The sequence below is a fragment of the Schistocerca gregaria genome, chromosome 2 (assembly GCF_023897955.1).
Source record: "Schistocerca gregaria isolate iqSchGreg1 chromosome 2, iqSchGreg1.2, whole genome shotgun sequence".
In the NCBI taxonomy this organism is placed as follows: domain Eukaryota; kingdom Metazoa; phylum Arthropoda; class Insecta; order Orthoptera; family Acrididae; genus Schistocerca; species Schistocerca gregaria.
This window is the reverse complement of record NC_064921.1, coordinates 600765834-600782550: the sequence shown is the minus strand read 5'-3', so window position 1 is coordinate 600782550 and position 16717 is coordinate 600765834. Positions and strand designations below refer to the sequence as shown.

Sequence of the window (16717 nt, the reverse complement as noted above, 5' to 3'; positions counted from 1 at the left end):
CTTGAAAGGCTACCGACAGACACAACATGATTGGCGTTGGATATCTTCAGCTATATGACGATGGTTACCCCCAATTTTCGTATCAGGAGAAGTGACAGCCCAGCTTATGGGAAGCCCTCAGGGACGTCACAGATTATCTGTAAAGATTACCTGGCGAGTGTAATCTGACTGCATGAAAAAAATACCCACTGTGCAGAGGGACTCTCGTTAATGAATTAGTCAATCAGTTTGATATAAAGGACGTGCCGCTGGGAGAATGGAATCGAGAGCAAGAGTACCAGGATATGATTCACGAGTTAGGGTGGTGATCAGGTGTTTTTTCGTTGCAGTGAGATATTTTCACGCAATTTCAATTTCCCACTTACACAGGCAGAGATGGCCATTGTAATCAGCTATATTACCAAACTTATAAAGTGATACACAGTGTTAACCCGATATATACTATTCCCGTGTGCTACTGCCTTAAAAGTCTTCTTAGGTGATGAGGCATTGGCTACTTAAAGATAGTTTGAATGTGAGGGGGCATTCTGTGACAGAGATAGAACACGCTCTTAGCACTACATCATGGGTCAAAAATGAGTTTAATATCCTAGTACTGTGATGCAGGACGTAACAGATATTAAGGTGACAAGATAAGATTCTTTTTTACCTGATGAGAGAATACTTAGATGAAATATAACCTGTGCCATTCTGTTGTCCAGGATTTTCACAAGTAACGATACTGTAGCTATGTGAAAACGCGTGTATGTTGTGACTGCATCTGTCATCTAAAATAACTCATATATAAGTGAGGAATCTACATTTCCAATTAGGTGTATGGACAACAAAATCCCCATTTATAGTTGGGTAAAGTGGATATTTTAAACTGGGGAGAGCCTATGTCGGGTGTGAAACTGCAATTAGAACTGTATTTCCAAGCCACAACTACTTGTCTCACAGTGTGCCTCAGCCGGTGGTATGAGTGGACACAAGGCTTTGCTGTGGCTTAGTTCATGTGACCAGTGGGTACAAAGAATGCTCACACGTGTCAGCTCTTGCCCGCAGCCATGGGAACAAGGCCTGCTGATGGCAGTCACGATGCCCTCTGGTTGCCTGAACAGCAAAGCGACATTGAACAATGTATTATTGATGTCGATTTGAATGTCATATTGTGAGATTCTTCCCCTCCAGTACAGACTGTCTTTTTCCCACCATTTGCCAGATGAGGGAGGGGAGGGAGAAGTAGGGGAGGAGAGGGGAGGGCAGAGAGATTTTCCCGAGCGGTAATTTAGAGATCGATTTAATTAATTAGTCAGTTAATTTGCTATCAAAATGTGCTCGTTTTGCTGAAGGGGAGGGTGGGGTTGAGGACTTATCAGACCGCCGGGGAAGGGGGAGGAACGTGGTTTCTCAGAAGAATGGATTATCCGCAGGGGGTCAGAAATCAACCCCCAAGGGGTCATAAATCAGTCAGCATAACAACAGGTTACAGAGAGGGGTATAATTTAACCCTGAATGTATGCTTGCCTCTGAACATATGCAACCAGCACAAAGGCGCCAGAACTGGCTTTGTCCTAGTATTTTTGTGTTAAATAAGGCTAGTCAGAATGCACTAAAGTCAGTTTATTTTTGTATGTTTCTCACTCAAAGAGCACTGGACACACAGTGAAACACAGTCACTGAAATTGCTGCTGATATCAAATACTGCGTTCGTGACATGTCAGGCCGCTGCGTTTAGTTGCGGAGAAGTAAAGGAATGGAGACTACTGCCGGTTTAGCTGCCGCTAAAGGCAAAGGGATGGCACTTCTGGATGAGGAGGCAGGAACAAACCACCCAGCAGCTACCTCATAATTACATAGTGAAACACTGAGATGCTTAAATAGGTGTGTGGCGACTAAAAGAATGAGCGAATGAAGTCATATCTCACGCCTTACTAAGGGACTGAAATTTATTAATATTATCACCTAAAAAAGCAGAAGATGATCTCGACAGCATCTACATAACAAACATTTACACTTATATTTTCCATGCTTCAGGCGAATCCCATGGTGGTTGCTTTAGTAATAAGGCCATAGCCAAGTCTTTCCTCAGTGTTTGGCCAGTAGGTATTTCTCTGTGGCCACGACCTCCTAGAAACATATCACTACCGTTTTCCTACTGATTTATATGTTGCGTAAAATATTGTAGCCTATTCTTTTCTGTATCTTTTAAAAGTTTAGGCCCTATGTACCCAATCACACTCTTTAACAAGGTGTCAGTATTTTTATTCATGACGCTGTGGTTTAGATAAGACACCTACAGCTGCTCCAAACATTTTTCATACCTCGCTTCCTAAGAGGACGGTACTTTCTTACACTGCACATGTAACGCGCTCAGACTACGTGAGTTACCTGTATGATGTCACTGGTGTAGTTCTCTGCTCGCTCCCACATTCCCAGCCTCACTGCTGGGTACCCGGTGCCTAAGAACGGACCTGCAACAGAAAAGCACGTGGCCGTCGGCTGTGAATTGTATGGCAAACAACTGGCACAACTGGCACTTCCTTAATGTCACGTAATCATTAATGTGTTATTAGACGTAAATTACCCTGATGATATAACTGAAGGCTTTTCTTGTGTATAACTTCTCTGAATCATGAAATACAGACACAAACGATACAGAAATGAAGTGGCTGTAACACACAGACCTCGGACTGTATCGATTAAGACTCGCTTACCACTCTTGAAATTGATGAATAAGAAAATTGGCGAATTGGAATTCTGATCATCTAATGAACCGAAACTGCATTCACATGCGGGTTCTTTTCCTTTTAGTTGATATAGTGTTGACTTTTGTCGTCTTTCTTGTGCTAGTTAAGTGATTTACGTATGTTTTGCACTAGAAACTTATAACTAGATTCACAATGAAACATTGTACCTAAGAATTTTGAAATCAATGATGTTTCGTACTTCCACTATATGATCAAAAGTATCCGGACACTTGGTTGAAAAAGACTTATAAGCTCGTGGCACCCTCCATCGGTAATGCTGCAATTCAATATGGTGTTGGCACACCCTTAGCCTTTATGACAGCTTCCACTCTAGCAGGCATACGTTCAATCAGGTGCTGGAAGGTTTTTTCGGAAAATGGTAGCCCATTCTTCACGGAGTGGTGCACTGAGGAGAAGTATCGATGTCGGTCGGTGAGGCGTATTCTATATAATTTGGGTCAGGACTCTGTGCAGGCCAGTCCATTCCAAGGATTTTATTGTCGTGTAACCACTCCACCGCAGGCCGTGCATTATGAACAGATGTTCGATCGTGTTGAAAGATGCAATCGCCATCCCACAACCACTCTTCCATAGCGGGAAGCAAGAAGGTGCTTAAAACATCAATGTAGGCCTGTGCAATGATAGTGCCACGCAAAACAAGGGCTGCAAGCCCTCTCCATGAAAAACACGACAACACCACCGCCTCCGAATTTGACTGTTGGCACTACACACACTGGCAGATGACGTTCACCGGGCATTCGCCATACCCACACCCTGCCGTCGGATCGCCACATTGTGTACAGTGATTCGTCACTCCACACAACGCTTATCCACTGTTCAATCGTCCAATGTTTACGCTTCTTACACCAAGCGAGGCGTCGTTTGGCATTTACCGACGTCATTTGTGGCTTATGAGCAGCCGCTCGACCATGAAATCCAAGTTTTCTCACCTCCCGCCTATCTATCACAGTTTTTGCCGTGGATCTTGATGCAGTTTGGAATTCCTGTGTGATGGTATGGATAGATGTCTGCCTATTACGCATTACGGTCCTCTTCCAGTGACGGCGGTCTCTGTCAGTCAACAGACGAGGTCGGCCCGTACGCTTTGGTGCTGTACGCATCTCTTCACGTTTCCACTACACTGTCACATCGCAAACAGTGGACCTAGGGATGTTTAGGAGTGTGGAAATCTCGCGTACAGACGTATGACCCAAGTAACACCAAGGCACCTGACCACGTTCGAAGTCCGTGAGTTCCTCGGAGCGCCCCATTCTGCTCTCTCACGATGTCTGATGACTACTGAGGTCGCTGATATGGAGCATCTGCCAGTAGGTGGAAGCACAATGCACCTAATATGAAAAACGTACGTATCTGGTTATGTTCGGATACTTTTGATCACATAGTGTACATTTAACATTCAAAGTAGTTAGTGTGTTGCTACATGATGCGAAAACATTGCTGTTACGAACTATGAGGAATGAAAAAAGGATGTTATATAATTACTTGAGAAAATAATGTGAAAGTATAAAACCACTAATTTCATCTGGCGAATTAAATGTGAGAATTGCTGAGAAAAGTAAAATAATAACATATGCATTTATGGAATATTCGGTCGTTGCTTGGGTGAAGATACCTATTAGAAACGAAATTCACACCCGGCTTTAGTTGTCTGGCTAAGGTCCCGAATGTCGAAAGTCAGCTCGCAACAATATGTAAAATAAATATAATTGTGAAACATTAATACTGTGTATATGAAGGTAGTATCTGTTCCCAAAAGAACAAATACCATTGATGACCGTGCAGCTCCTCTAGAATGAATATCAACGCCTGTTTGCTGCTAGGGTGTCGATTTAATTATCATTTCATTAATACTGTGTATTTCAGTTTTTAAATAATAGTAGCTTTGACCTTTTGAGTGATTCGTATTACTGACACATTGTTACAATAGTAGTAACTGAACATTTCTAGCATTGAAACAGGAAGTGCATCTTTTGAAATGAGATGGTCAGACTGTTTGGTATGTCACTTGGATAAGATTAACAATTGAGAAAGTAGCTGAACCACTGACGGTGAGATACATGCCTGTCTCTACAGATTCAGAATACACCTAATTCTGCTCATGGCCCCACAGAAAATTTATGTCACACATTAAGGCTTGTGGTCCCATGAAACTGTAAACATTTTATGCTTCTAAGTCACTTCAGTCAAAAGATACGGCCAATTATGTCTCATTTACTGATTACCTCCACATGGTCGAACAAGAACACAGAGTTCAGAGCGTGTCATCGTATATTACTGACCTGAAGACCTGAATCCAGCTCCAAAATGTTGACTGTAAGGCTAGACGAAAGATTGGTGGATACTGACGTGGTTTTGCCAATACCTCAAATTAGTTTCGACAGGTGTAACAGATGTCTGACATCCATGTACGATAAGGGTCCAAAACACGACTGACCTACCTCCATACTGGACCCATAGGACTATATGCCTGTCTCATGGAATGATACTTGGCCGCATCAGCACTCTTTTACTGTGATTAATAGGCAAACTCTGTTGGAAACGGGAACCAACCTCCATGAGATCCAGGTATAGAAAGAAAAACACCGTGTAGTGGCTGTCAGATGTCGACCTGCGCTTCTTAGTACTCCATAATTAATTGTCCTTAGGATGAATTTAAAAAAAGGTTCGAAACTGGTTGTCCAACAAAATAAAAAACATTGTTTATAAATTGCACTATTGATGAAAGGAAATGTTTTAAAACAGGATGATAAAAACCAACTGTGTTCAACAAAAGTGTGAACGAATATTCCCTGAATGGGTTTCCAATTTCTACAATGGATCAGGGGATGACCTATGCCATACCAAATCTATAATCTAGGTTTAAATTAAGTTTCACTTAAGAGAATACTATCAAAATGGTCTACAGTGACCCTCAATTATCTTTAATTACTTATCTAACTTGTCATAAATTACAGTGGCTGATGTGGCTTCTCAATAATTATATAACAGAAAAATCATTGCGTTTCAGATTTTAACTTACGTAGTAAATGTGAATGCTATGAGCTTCAATTGACGATCGACACTAGTATTACGTAAAAAGGGGATGTAACAGACGAGACTTCTGTAGTTCCAAGTGAAGCTTTATGCGTTCAAAAATGCGGCATCGCGTGCGTTCATTACCTTGTCGGTGTTCGTCAGGGGGCGGCGGCCAGCGCAGCTCCATGCATCTCGCCGTCTCGGAAGCAACTCTCTCCTAACTTCTCCTTACTACAATTTACCGAAGTTCGTTAAAAAAACTATCTGGCTGTGTTTTCATCTGACCAATCAGGGTCTCAATGTTAACCTTAAGCTCCGCCTACAAAAATTCTGTCTATACTTTTCGTGGTGGGGCAATGTTTTTAAAGTTTGCATCGTAACAGAGATGTGAAAAAGCCTCACGCTAAAACTTGCGGCTGGTGTGGCCCTTTTAGTGTTATCGTAAGATCTATACTGTTCTTCTGGAGGGCTCTCGCTTTTGACATGGGCTGGGGGGTGGTCCTGGTGGTTAGCTGGAGACGTTGGTGTCCATCCCTTATCGTAGGGCCTTCTAGCTTAACACAGTTCTGATCTCGGCTTCTGTTCTCGTTTCTCCCCTTGGAACTGTGTCTGTCTCATGGTGGGAAGGTATGACATGCATTTAGGTATTCGTGTGTTAGTCTGTGATAATTCATTTGCTCACTCGTTACTCATATTACTTTGGTTCATTTAATGTCACGATTTATTTGGAGCTATGTGACATACTACTGGATTTGCTTATCATGTCCGGGTTTTCATGGAAGGTGTTGGATTTTCCTGACACCACCCTTCGAACTTAATTTTTGCACTGAATTTAGGCAATGATTCCTTTATATAAATATTGTTGCGTACTGTTCAGCCATGTTGTTCTGGTTCTATGCTACTTTGTTTTACTAATTTATATTTTTATATTCTTTCACATTGTTCTCAAAAATATGTTTCTATTGACAAGAGAAGAATATTTTATACTATTATAATTATTATTTTAAATTATTTTCTTTCTTTATTTAAGAGTGAAGTTTGTTTTTCAAGAAGTTTGTTTTCGAAAGTAAGGAGTTGTTTTTAATTCTAGACACTCATTTCAACATTATTACACTAACAAATAAGAATTATTTCCAAGAATTGCTTTGACAAAGAAATATACTTACACAAGTATTGAGATATTACCCTAACAAATGGTACAAATGTTTAAAAAAAGGGAAAACATCCAACAAGATAATTTTTTATTCTTTGTTTTTATAAGCAGAAAATAAGTAAAATATAGTTATTCTTTAATTTTTATGAGGAGAAAATAAGTGGCATATAGTTTTAGTGTTTATTATGCCTTACTTTTGCTCGTTATTTACTGTTGATATCAGAACTAATGACTTATTTTTATCGATAGTATTTTTTCACTTAAGCCCATAGTCAATGACTGTTATTTTGTAGTTAATTAGCTGTCTGGTGTGCTTAACTTATTTAGTTTTTCACACGTTTCTTTTGCACAATACCTACATCACATAATTTGACTTTGCAGACGACTAGTTTACAATAGGATAGGGATTAGGGAAGGTATGTCGTCTATTCTTCACCCACCTTTTTTCTTGGTCTCAATCATGCGAATCTTCAACTTCTGTTCTTCCTGCTTTTTCTCTGCTTCTTACTTGATTCTTGGTTCTTCTCTGGACAGGATATGGGAATATTTATTGATAAATAGTCGCTTGGAAGTTCTCCTCTTAGTAACAGTTTGATAAATTTTTTGGGCGTGTCATTTTTACTTTGTGGAAGTTTTCTTCAGTTTCGTGCATCAGCGTGCTGTTTAATAGCAGTAGTGTGACTTTCACACATATTTTTTTGCCAGTGGTGGCTTGCCCAAGCGGTCTTCTCATCGGGCAGTTTTTTGCTCACTCAGCTGAGTCACTGGTGGTTCCGTGTTCTGTCTCAGCAGGGTTCTGCCACCCTGTGGTTCAGCAGATTTACTGCCCACTACAATTACAAGGGCCTTCTGTTGGTCTTGCTGTCCTTTCCCTTCTCTTGATGCTTATGCCTTGTAGGAATCGTGTCTTGCTAATTACGTCCTTTTCTTTCTTGATACTTCTCGCATTGCAACTTGTGGGTCATTGCATCTGGTCTTTGCTGGAGTTTGTACAATGGTTCTTACAAAAAGTTTTACTTTTAATCATCTAACGAAAGTCTAGTACCTACATTGTTTTACGCCTTCTTAAAAAGCTTTACAAATTTCAGCGCCCTTTCCATGTTACAATGTTAAGATATTTTGAATCTTAACTTCTACAAGAATCCTCAAATTCGTTTTTTATTTTTATGTAGTGTCGTGGTGTATAGCATTTTAGTATTTCATGCTGTTAGACTATCTATGTTTTATCCTTTCACCTTAATGTATGGTACTATTGGTGTTATTTTTGTTTTTGTTTTTATTGAAACTACTTTCTTTTTCCCACCTTCCTCTCTCTTCATTCTTCTTTCTCCTGACGATCTTATCTGCAACATAATCTTTAAATATTGTGCTGATTATTTACCAGTAATAAAATTAATCTTCAAACTTTTTGATATGGCTCACATGGTGAAGTCGTAACGTTTTGCTCTTTTTGGGTTCATTAGTTCCACAGCATTATCATGAGCAATGCAGCTAATTATGACAGGTCCTTTGTATGCAGCGTAAAACCTATGTACACTCCTGGAAATTGAAATAAGAACACCGTGAATTCATTGTCCCAGGAAGGGGAAACTTTATTAACACATTCCTGGGGTCAGATACATCAAATGATCACACTGACAGAACCACAGGCACATAGACACAGGCAACAGAGCATGCACAATGTCGGCACTAGTACAGTGTATATTCACCTTTCGCAGCAATGCAGGCTGCTATTCTCCCATGGAGACGATCGTAGAGATGCTGAATATAGTCCTGTGGAACGGCTTGCCATGCCATTTCCACCTGGCGCCTCAGTTGGACCAGCGTACATGCTGGACGTGCAGACCTCGTGAGACGATGCTTCATCCAGTCCCAAACATGCTCAATGTGGGACAGATCCGGAGATCTTGCTGGCCAGGGTAGTTGACTTACACCTTCTAGAGCACGTTGGGTGGCACGGGATACATGGGGACGCGCATTGTCCTGTTGGAACAGCAAGTTCCCTTGCCGGTCTAGGAATGGTATAACGATGGGTTCGATAACGGTTTGGATGTACCGTGCACTATTCAGTGTCCCCTCGACGATCACCAGAGGTGTACGGCCAGTGTAGGAGATCGCTCCCCACACCATGATGCCGGGTGTTGGCCCTGTGTGCCTCGGTCGTATGCAGTCCTGATTGTGGCGCTCACCTACACGGCGCCAAACACGCATACGAGCATCATTGGCACCAAGGCAGAAGCGACAAGTCGCCATTCGTCCCTCCATTCACGCCTGCCGCGACACCACTGGAGGCGGGCTACACGATGTTGGGGCGTGAGCGGAAGACGTCCTAACGGTGAGCGGGACCGTAGCCCAGCTTCATGGAGACGGTTGCGAATGGTCCTCGCCGATACCCCAGGAGCAACAGTGTCCCTAATTTGCTGGGAAGTGGCGGTGCGGTCCCCTACGGCACTGCGTAGGATCCTACGGTCTTGGCGTGCATCCGTGCGTCGCTGCGATCCGGTCCCAGGTCGACGGGCACGTGCACCTTCCGCCGACCACTGGCGACAACATCGATGTACTGGGGAGACCTCACGCCCCACGTGTTGAGCAATTCGGCGGTACGTCCACCCGGCCTCCCGCATGCCCACTATACGCCCTCGCTCAAAGTCCGTCAACTGCACATACGGTTCACGTCCACGCTGTCGCGGCATGCTACCAGTGTTAAAGACTGCGATGGAGCTCCGTATGCCACGGCAAACTGGCTGACACTGACGGCGGCGGTGCACAAATGCTGCGCAGCTAGCGCCATTCGACGGCCAACACCGCGGTTCCTGGTGTGTCCGCTGTGCCGTGCATGTGATCATTGCTTGTACAGCCCTCTCGCAGTGTCCGGAGCAAGTATGGTGGGTCTGACACACCGGTGTCAATGTGTTCTTTTTTCCATTTCCAGGAGTGTATTTTGTGTTTCTGTTTGCTGGAGAGATGATGTGTTTTTACAAATACTTTCTGGCAACTTAGAATGTTCTATTAATTGCTGTTCTATCTCCTCTTTCTTTTCTTTTAATGGCTGCCTTTCTGATGTTGGAGAGTGCTGTTGCTATGACTTGTTTGTGCTGTCTACGTTGTACAATAGGAAATCTATCACTTTCTCTTGTTATGTTTGTGGGTTCAATATTTTTAAGTACAGTAACTCTAGGTAGTAGTGTAGTGCTATGTGACATTTCATTTATTACTTCTTGAAAAATCTTTAAGGTATATATCCCAAGTGTTGTGTCTTTTACCTGCATATAATCGGCATAAAGTGCCTATGTCCTTCATAGATCGTTCTGATGTATTCACGCTAGGTTTGTGCTTAGATCTGTTGATGGGTTTTATTTTGTGTTGTTTTAACGTGTTCTGCCATTGCACTGATTTGTATTGTGGGCCATTAGCCGAAATTATTCGTTCCACTCGACCAACTTGTCTGAGAAAATCTTGTCTAAATGCTTTACTTAAAGAAAGACCTTTTGCCCGTTTTAATGGTGTCAAGGTAACATATTTAGAAGTAAGTTCCAAAACGACAAATATGAAAATATATCCGTTTTTTGTGCGTGGGAGGGGCCCCATCAAATCTGTTGCAGCTATTTGTTTTTATTTTTTAGGGATTATTGGAAACAGAGGTGGTTTGGTTTGGAAAGTGATGTGTTTAGCCCTCATACATTTTTTGCATTTGACTAATACCGTTCTATTTCGTCTTTCCATATTAAGAAAATGGCTTGTTTGTTTTATTTTTAAAAAACATTTCTTTGGTCAAAAGTGGCCATTACTTAAATGTGTATACCATATGTACTTATTAATTAGTTCATCTGGGATATAAATTAACCACTCATTCGTTGCAATATTTAGTCTAAAAAATAAAACATTGTTTTTTTACGAGATAGTGCTGTCGAATGTCTGGAAAATCCTTACTTCTCCACTTGTGTTTGATTCCTAATATTTCGGGATCTTTGTCCTGTTCTTTGCCTATGTTTTTCAATGCTTTCGTAATGTAGTTTTTGAAAGGTACTTGTTTCATGTAGTACATTGTAAACTGGTCTTCTGCTCCTTCCAAACCTACGTTATTGGATGCACCCTGTGGACATCGTGATAAAGCATCTGCTAATACATTCGCTGGTACGGGTGTGAGTGTAATAGTGAAGTCAAATTCATGTAGTATTAACATGCATCTGGCTAACATCCCATGAGTTAGTTTGGCAGATAACAGAAATTCTAATGCTTTGTGGTCATTGTATACTTTCGTTTTTCTTCCGAATAGGAAGTATCGCAAACGTTGGAAGCACCATACAATGGCCAATGCTTCCAGCTCCATGACTGAATAGTTTTTCTCGCTTTTTGTGAGTACACGATTGTTCTATATGATCTTAGCCCTGCCTGTTCGTATTCTTGGAATAAAACAACTCCTAAATCTGTTTTCGCGCTATCAGTGGCCATACAAAAATTTTGTGTTACATCAGGATGTGCTAAAATGGGTGCTGTTGTTAGTGCGTTTTTCACTTTTAGAAATTCTACATTGGCTTGTTGATCCCACACTCATGGAGTGTTTTTTCCAGTCAATGCACATAGGCGTGGTGTTGCGAGAGAGTCGATCCAAATAAATTTTTTATAGAATCCAGTGAGACCTAGAAAGCGTCTGAGAGTTTTCTTATTATATGGAGTACATAATTCTTTGATTGTCGTTAGTTTTTCTGGGTCAGGCATTACCCCTTTCTCTGAAATTATGTGTCCTAGAAATTTAACCTCTCGCCTTCCAAATTTGGATTTTGTTATATTTACTGTGACCCCATGCTCTTTGATCATCTGTAAAAACTGATTTAATGTGTCATTGTGATGTTCCCAAGAGGGTTCTGCCATAATCACATCATCAACATAACAAATAATTTTTTGTAAAATTTCAAGACTGAGTATAGTATTAAATCCCCTAATAAACGCTGCTGATGTTCAAACCAAATGGCTATCGTTTAAACTGGTAACATCTACCGAATACGATAAATGCTGTAAATTTTCTACATTCTGCGGCCAATTCTATTTGCCAGAAACTACTCCGTAAATCAATTGATGAAAATATCTTAGCACCGTTTGTATCAATTCCTCTAATTTTTCTGGGCGATCTGATGCTCCCATCTCGTTTTTGTATAATGTGGAGTGGGCTGCTTTGTGTGGAGGTGGCTGGTTCAATAATATCGTCATCTAACATTTTAGATATCTCCTGGAATACTTTATTGCTGTAGCTTAATGGGATTGTATAGGTGGCACTGTAAATGGTTTGTGCTGTTTTACTTCAAACTTGTACTGAAAGTGTTTAATACTGCCAGTCTTAGGTAAAAATACCTCTGCTCTATCTCGTAAAATACTCTCTAATTCTCTTTTTCTGTGTTCCGAAATACCTTGAACTTCTTGCAATTTTTCGTCGATTTCTTTATGGACTTCTAACATGAGTTGAGGCGATTTCCCCTTTTGTGCATACCATTCTAATTCTTCATCCTCTTTATCTCGCATCATTCTCAATTGTTTGTTTATAACTGGTATTTCTTCTAATTTCAGCTTTTTCTCAAAGAGAAGTATGACATTCCCGAATGTTACGCTACCTTTCCCCATATCTATTATCGCTCGTCTCTCCTATAATCAAATCTACAGTTAGTTTAGGTATAATCACGAAGTTGACTTCGATCTTTCGACCTTGACACGAAAGAGTTAACCTTGTTTGTCTCGTAACTTCCGCAGTATTGTTTCTAATAGGACCTCTTACTTTAATCTTAAGTGTTTTCACAACTGACAAATTTCTCATTGGGATTACACTGCATGAATAAATTTTCTGAGATGGCAGTTCGCTATCAATTACATTATTGACTGGGATATGCTTTACCATAGCCTTCACAATTGGTTGAATTTGAAAGGGTTGGGTCTGTTCTTCTTCTTCTTGCATCAACGAATCCTCCACTGAATCATACATGAGTCTTTTCAGGAATTTCCCTTGTGAATTCGAACTTTCTGTAGGATAAGCTTCGACTGCTACTTCTCTCTCTTTTATTTCCCCTTCTGTATTTCTTCTTTCATTTGCGCTTTCATCAACATCCTCTACTTTTTCCTCATCCTCATCTATCTTCTCCTTCTTCGTCGCTACTTCCACATATTCGCATCTAAATGCTCTAATTATCGCTTCATAACTTCCTTCATTATATACAGGTACGTTGGCTTGTGTGCCCACTAGTAACTTATTTTCAACTTCTGTCGATTGCACATTATCCTCATCGAATTCGCTTTCCCTAGTTTCCATCTCAAATAGCTCTGCCATATTCATTACTTCGTCCTTTCCTCCTACATTCGTTGTGCATGCCTCTGGCAATTCATCTTCCTCGTCGGTATTCTCCCAATTAATTTCGTCCCAACACGATATTGTTATTTTCCTGTCTTCGTTTTCATCTGGTCCCTGTGGATTTGTTTCTTCCTTCTTCTCTTCTCGTGATAAGATTTTTACTTCTCTGTTCAAGGCGCTGCAATTGTCCTGGGTCGGTGCGTCATTCCCTTTGGCATGGGCGCTTAGTTGTCAATCCGAACGTTTATCGGGTTTTGGAGGTCTTACCTCAACCTCTTCTATCTGCATTCGCTTTTCTTGTTCAGCTTGTTGATAGTGGTTACTTTGTTGATAATTTGTCGGTCTATTGGTTCTCCAGTACCCGTTCCAGTGGTCGTTATTCCCTCTGTAATAGTTGTTGCCGTTCCTGGGCGAATTATAGTTATTGCCATATTCTCTTCTAAATCCATAACCGGTTTTTTGTTGAAATCTATTGTCGTTTCTTGGTGCGAAGTTATCACGTGGTTCGTAATTAATGTTTCTTCGTACTGTGTCTTGTGGATTCCACTGCTTTTTACTTTCGTTTTCACGTGCGCTTCATCTTTTCTTGCGCCATCTTCCGAAAATATGAACTCTAGTTCCCTTAGAATGCCTTTAAATGCTTCGACGTCATTGTCTCCGTGACCTACTAATGATTTCTGTATTTCAATGGTAACTTCATCGCGCATAATTTAATCAACTCTCCGTCACTGTATGGTACACCTAAGCATTGATTTTTCTTTGCCATTAATTCGAAAAATTTCACGGGACTCTTCTCTCCTGAATTTTCAAAATATGGGTTCTGTAATAATTCGAACTTCACTCTGTTCTGTGCTTCGCTGGACCAATATCGTGACAGAAACTTCTCTCTGAAATCTTCGTACGATCGGCATGTCGCTGCAACATTTTACATGGTTTCTGCAACTGTTCCTGACATGTGTGCACAAATAAAATCTAATTTGTGTGCTAGCGTCCAGTGTTCTGGTAACCCTACTCGGAACTGATCAATAAAAGTTCGTGGATGTAATGAGTTTCCTTCTCGAAAGTGTTGAAATTTTCTAACTGTGAGTAAATGATCGTTGTCGTACTTCGCCATAGTTCCATATGAAATTCGCGATTCTTCGCCACTTTTGTTTCTGATCATTTCTCCCGTCGTTCTTTCCGGTTGTGGTAGGATCCATTGGATATTGTCCACTGTAACTTTCGCCTACCCTTGCGTAGTATCGCTGGAGTGGTACGCAATAATTTCCTTCCATTGGTTGTGAACGTGTAACTGAATGCATTGCACTTTACTCTTCGCGACGTGGCTTTCCGTTGTCAGGTATTGGTTCCGTATGTTGTCTGGCTAACTTTGCTGCTTCATTGCACGATCCAGACTGTCTTGAAAGATACATTTGTGGTTCCGCATGTGTTTGTGATGCCGATTGTTCATCAAGAATTTCGAAACGTGTTTGTTGCTGTGCAGGCTGTCTGATTTCACATATGTTACTTTCCGCCTGTGATTGGAATCACAAATGCGTAATATCTTCGTTAATTGCTTGTTTTGTCGGTGCTGTTATAGATACGGATGTGGTTGCAGGCTCAGTGCTTGTTCGATCCTGTTCACTACGCTCTGCAATGGTTTGCAACAACTCTGTTCGCAATTTCTGAAATTGTCGCTTCGTTTGCGCTTCTATTTTGACCATGCGGTTATCATATCTTTTCAGCGCTGCTTTTGTGATACGTTTGTGTAACACACTGTTTTCAACTATTTCCCGCGCTGTACCTGCTGCTTGTCTAGTAATTACGTTTATCTGTTTCTCTAGTTTCTTGACTTCTCCCTAGGTGTTGTTACGTAATGTTTTGATCTCGTCCTGAGTGTCATTACGCAATGTTTGTACGCCCGCTTGTACCTTGTCAATGTCTGTTCTCAATTGATTGTGACCTGTTACTAAGTTTCCTATCACTTCTCGAGATTCTTTTGCCTCGTCTTCAATATAACTTAGGTGTAACTGATTTTTTTTGTTTTGTTTTTTAATCTCACGCATTTGTCTCGTGGTTTCTGCATTCTGAATTTTAATTTGGTTCGCAATTTCTTTATTTTGTCTTGTCATGGTTTCCGTCGTTAATTGTAATAATTCTGCCAGATTGGTGGGTCCTATTGCGTTTTCTTCCGACGTCCTACACTCTGTATTTTCGCCCAATTGTTGGTTTGCAACCGATTGCATTGAACTGTGCGGTGACACGTTTATGCTCGCATTCCTTGTACTCTGTGGTGAGGGAGCTCTGATTACTTGTACTATGGGTTCTACATATGCAAGACGCAAGTTAGAATCCTCATCGGCTGTCTCTCTACTTTCCTGCTCCTCAGTCGTATGCTGACTTATGTTTTCTATGCCTTGACGTACATTATCCTCGTTATGGTGCGTTATCTGCTCCTATTTCTCGCATTACTGCATCGTCTGTTGCACTGTCCTCTATTCTCCGTCCGTCTTCATATTGGGTCTCCACCTCAATTCGGTCAAGGTCTCGATCTGCCATTGCTAATTTTTCCGAATGGCTTATTTTCTGTTTTAAAAACAATTCACACGCCCTACTTTGCGTCAACATGCGCTCATACGATCTCACGCATTTCATAAACTTTTTGTACACAAGACTTGACAATCAATTCAGAACCAACTTGTCGACGATGTATCCGCCACCTGTGCGCTTGCATTAGAGAGAAAACTTAATTCTAACAATATTAAAATTCATAACTTAATTATGCTATTGTCTCTGCTAGAATGTCTCACATTCTGTTGAACACTTTCTTACTATCTATCGCTGCAGCTACTGTTTTCGACTATTTATAACTTTAAGTAAAAAAAAATTTACTACGAAAATTTTTAACAGGATATTTTTCGGACCTAGTTAGGCATGTGGTCGACCTTCAATCTCGTTAATTTACCATCCTGGCAGGGTCGCCATTCTCTAACATTCTGAGTGGTGTCTATTTGTTCTATGTCATGTCTCCCTATCACTTTCGCGCAACGATGCTCTGAGCGTTTTTTTTAGGGAATTGACTAGTGTGAACCTGGGACCTGTTGCTGGTAAGGAGACGCCAGACCACACATGACATGTAGAGTTCAGAAGAGTTCAGTGGGACTAGCGATGATATAATCAAATACTTCATGATTTCAGCGTCAGCTCCACTGCACCCCCTGTAAAAGAATCTTAATACTAATTAAATTTAGTGGAAGGGGTTCAAGGCTTTACTATTTTTAGTTAGCTGGTAAAATAATGTCCAAAAAGCAGTTAAGTTTATCATTGGAAATTTTATTCTACTCACAAAACATTGTTTATAAATTGCACTATTGATAAAAGGAAATGTTTTAATACCAATAAAAACCAACTGCGTTCAACAGAAGTGTGAACGAATATTCCCTGAATGGGTTTCCAAGTTCTACAATGGATCGAAGGATGACCTAT

The 16717-nt window shown here is 40.9% G+C and overlaps 1 protein-coding gene across 1 annotated transcript in view; it reads right to left on the bottom strand.

The window, feature by feature from the left end:
* The window catches only part of LOC126334543 (lysosomal acid glucosylceramidase-like), a 138615-nt gene that overhangs the window by 26830 nt on the left and 95068 nt on the right, over nucleotides 1-16717 (bottom strand). Inside the window, exon 8 of the mRNA XM_049996908.1 lies at nucleotides 2371-2453. Within this exon, the coding sequence (XP_049852865.1) occupies nucleotides 2371-2453 (83 nt within the window). The remainder of the gene's footprint in view (nucleotides 1-2370; nucleotides 2454-16717) is intronic.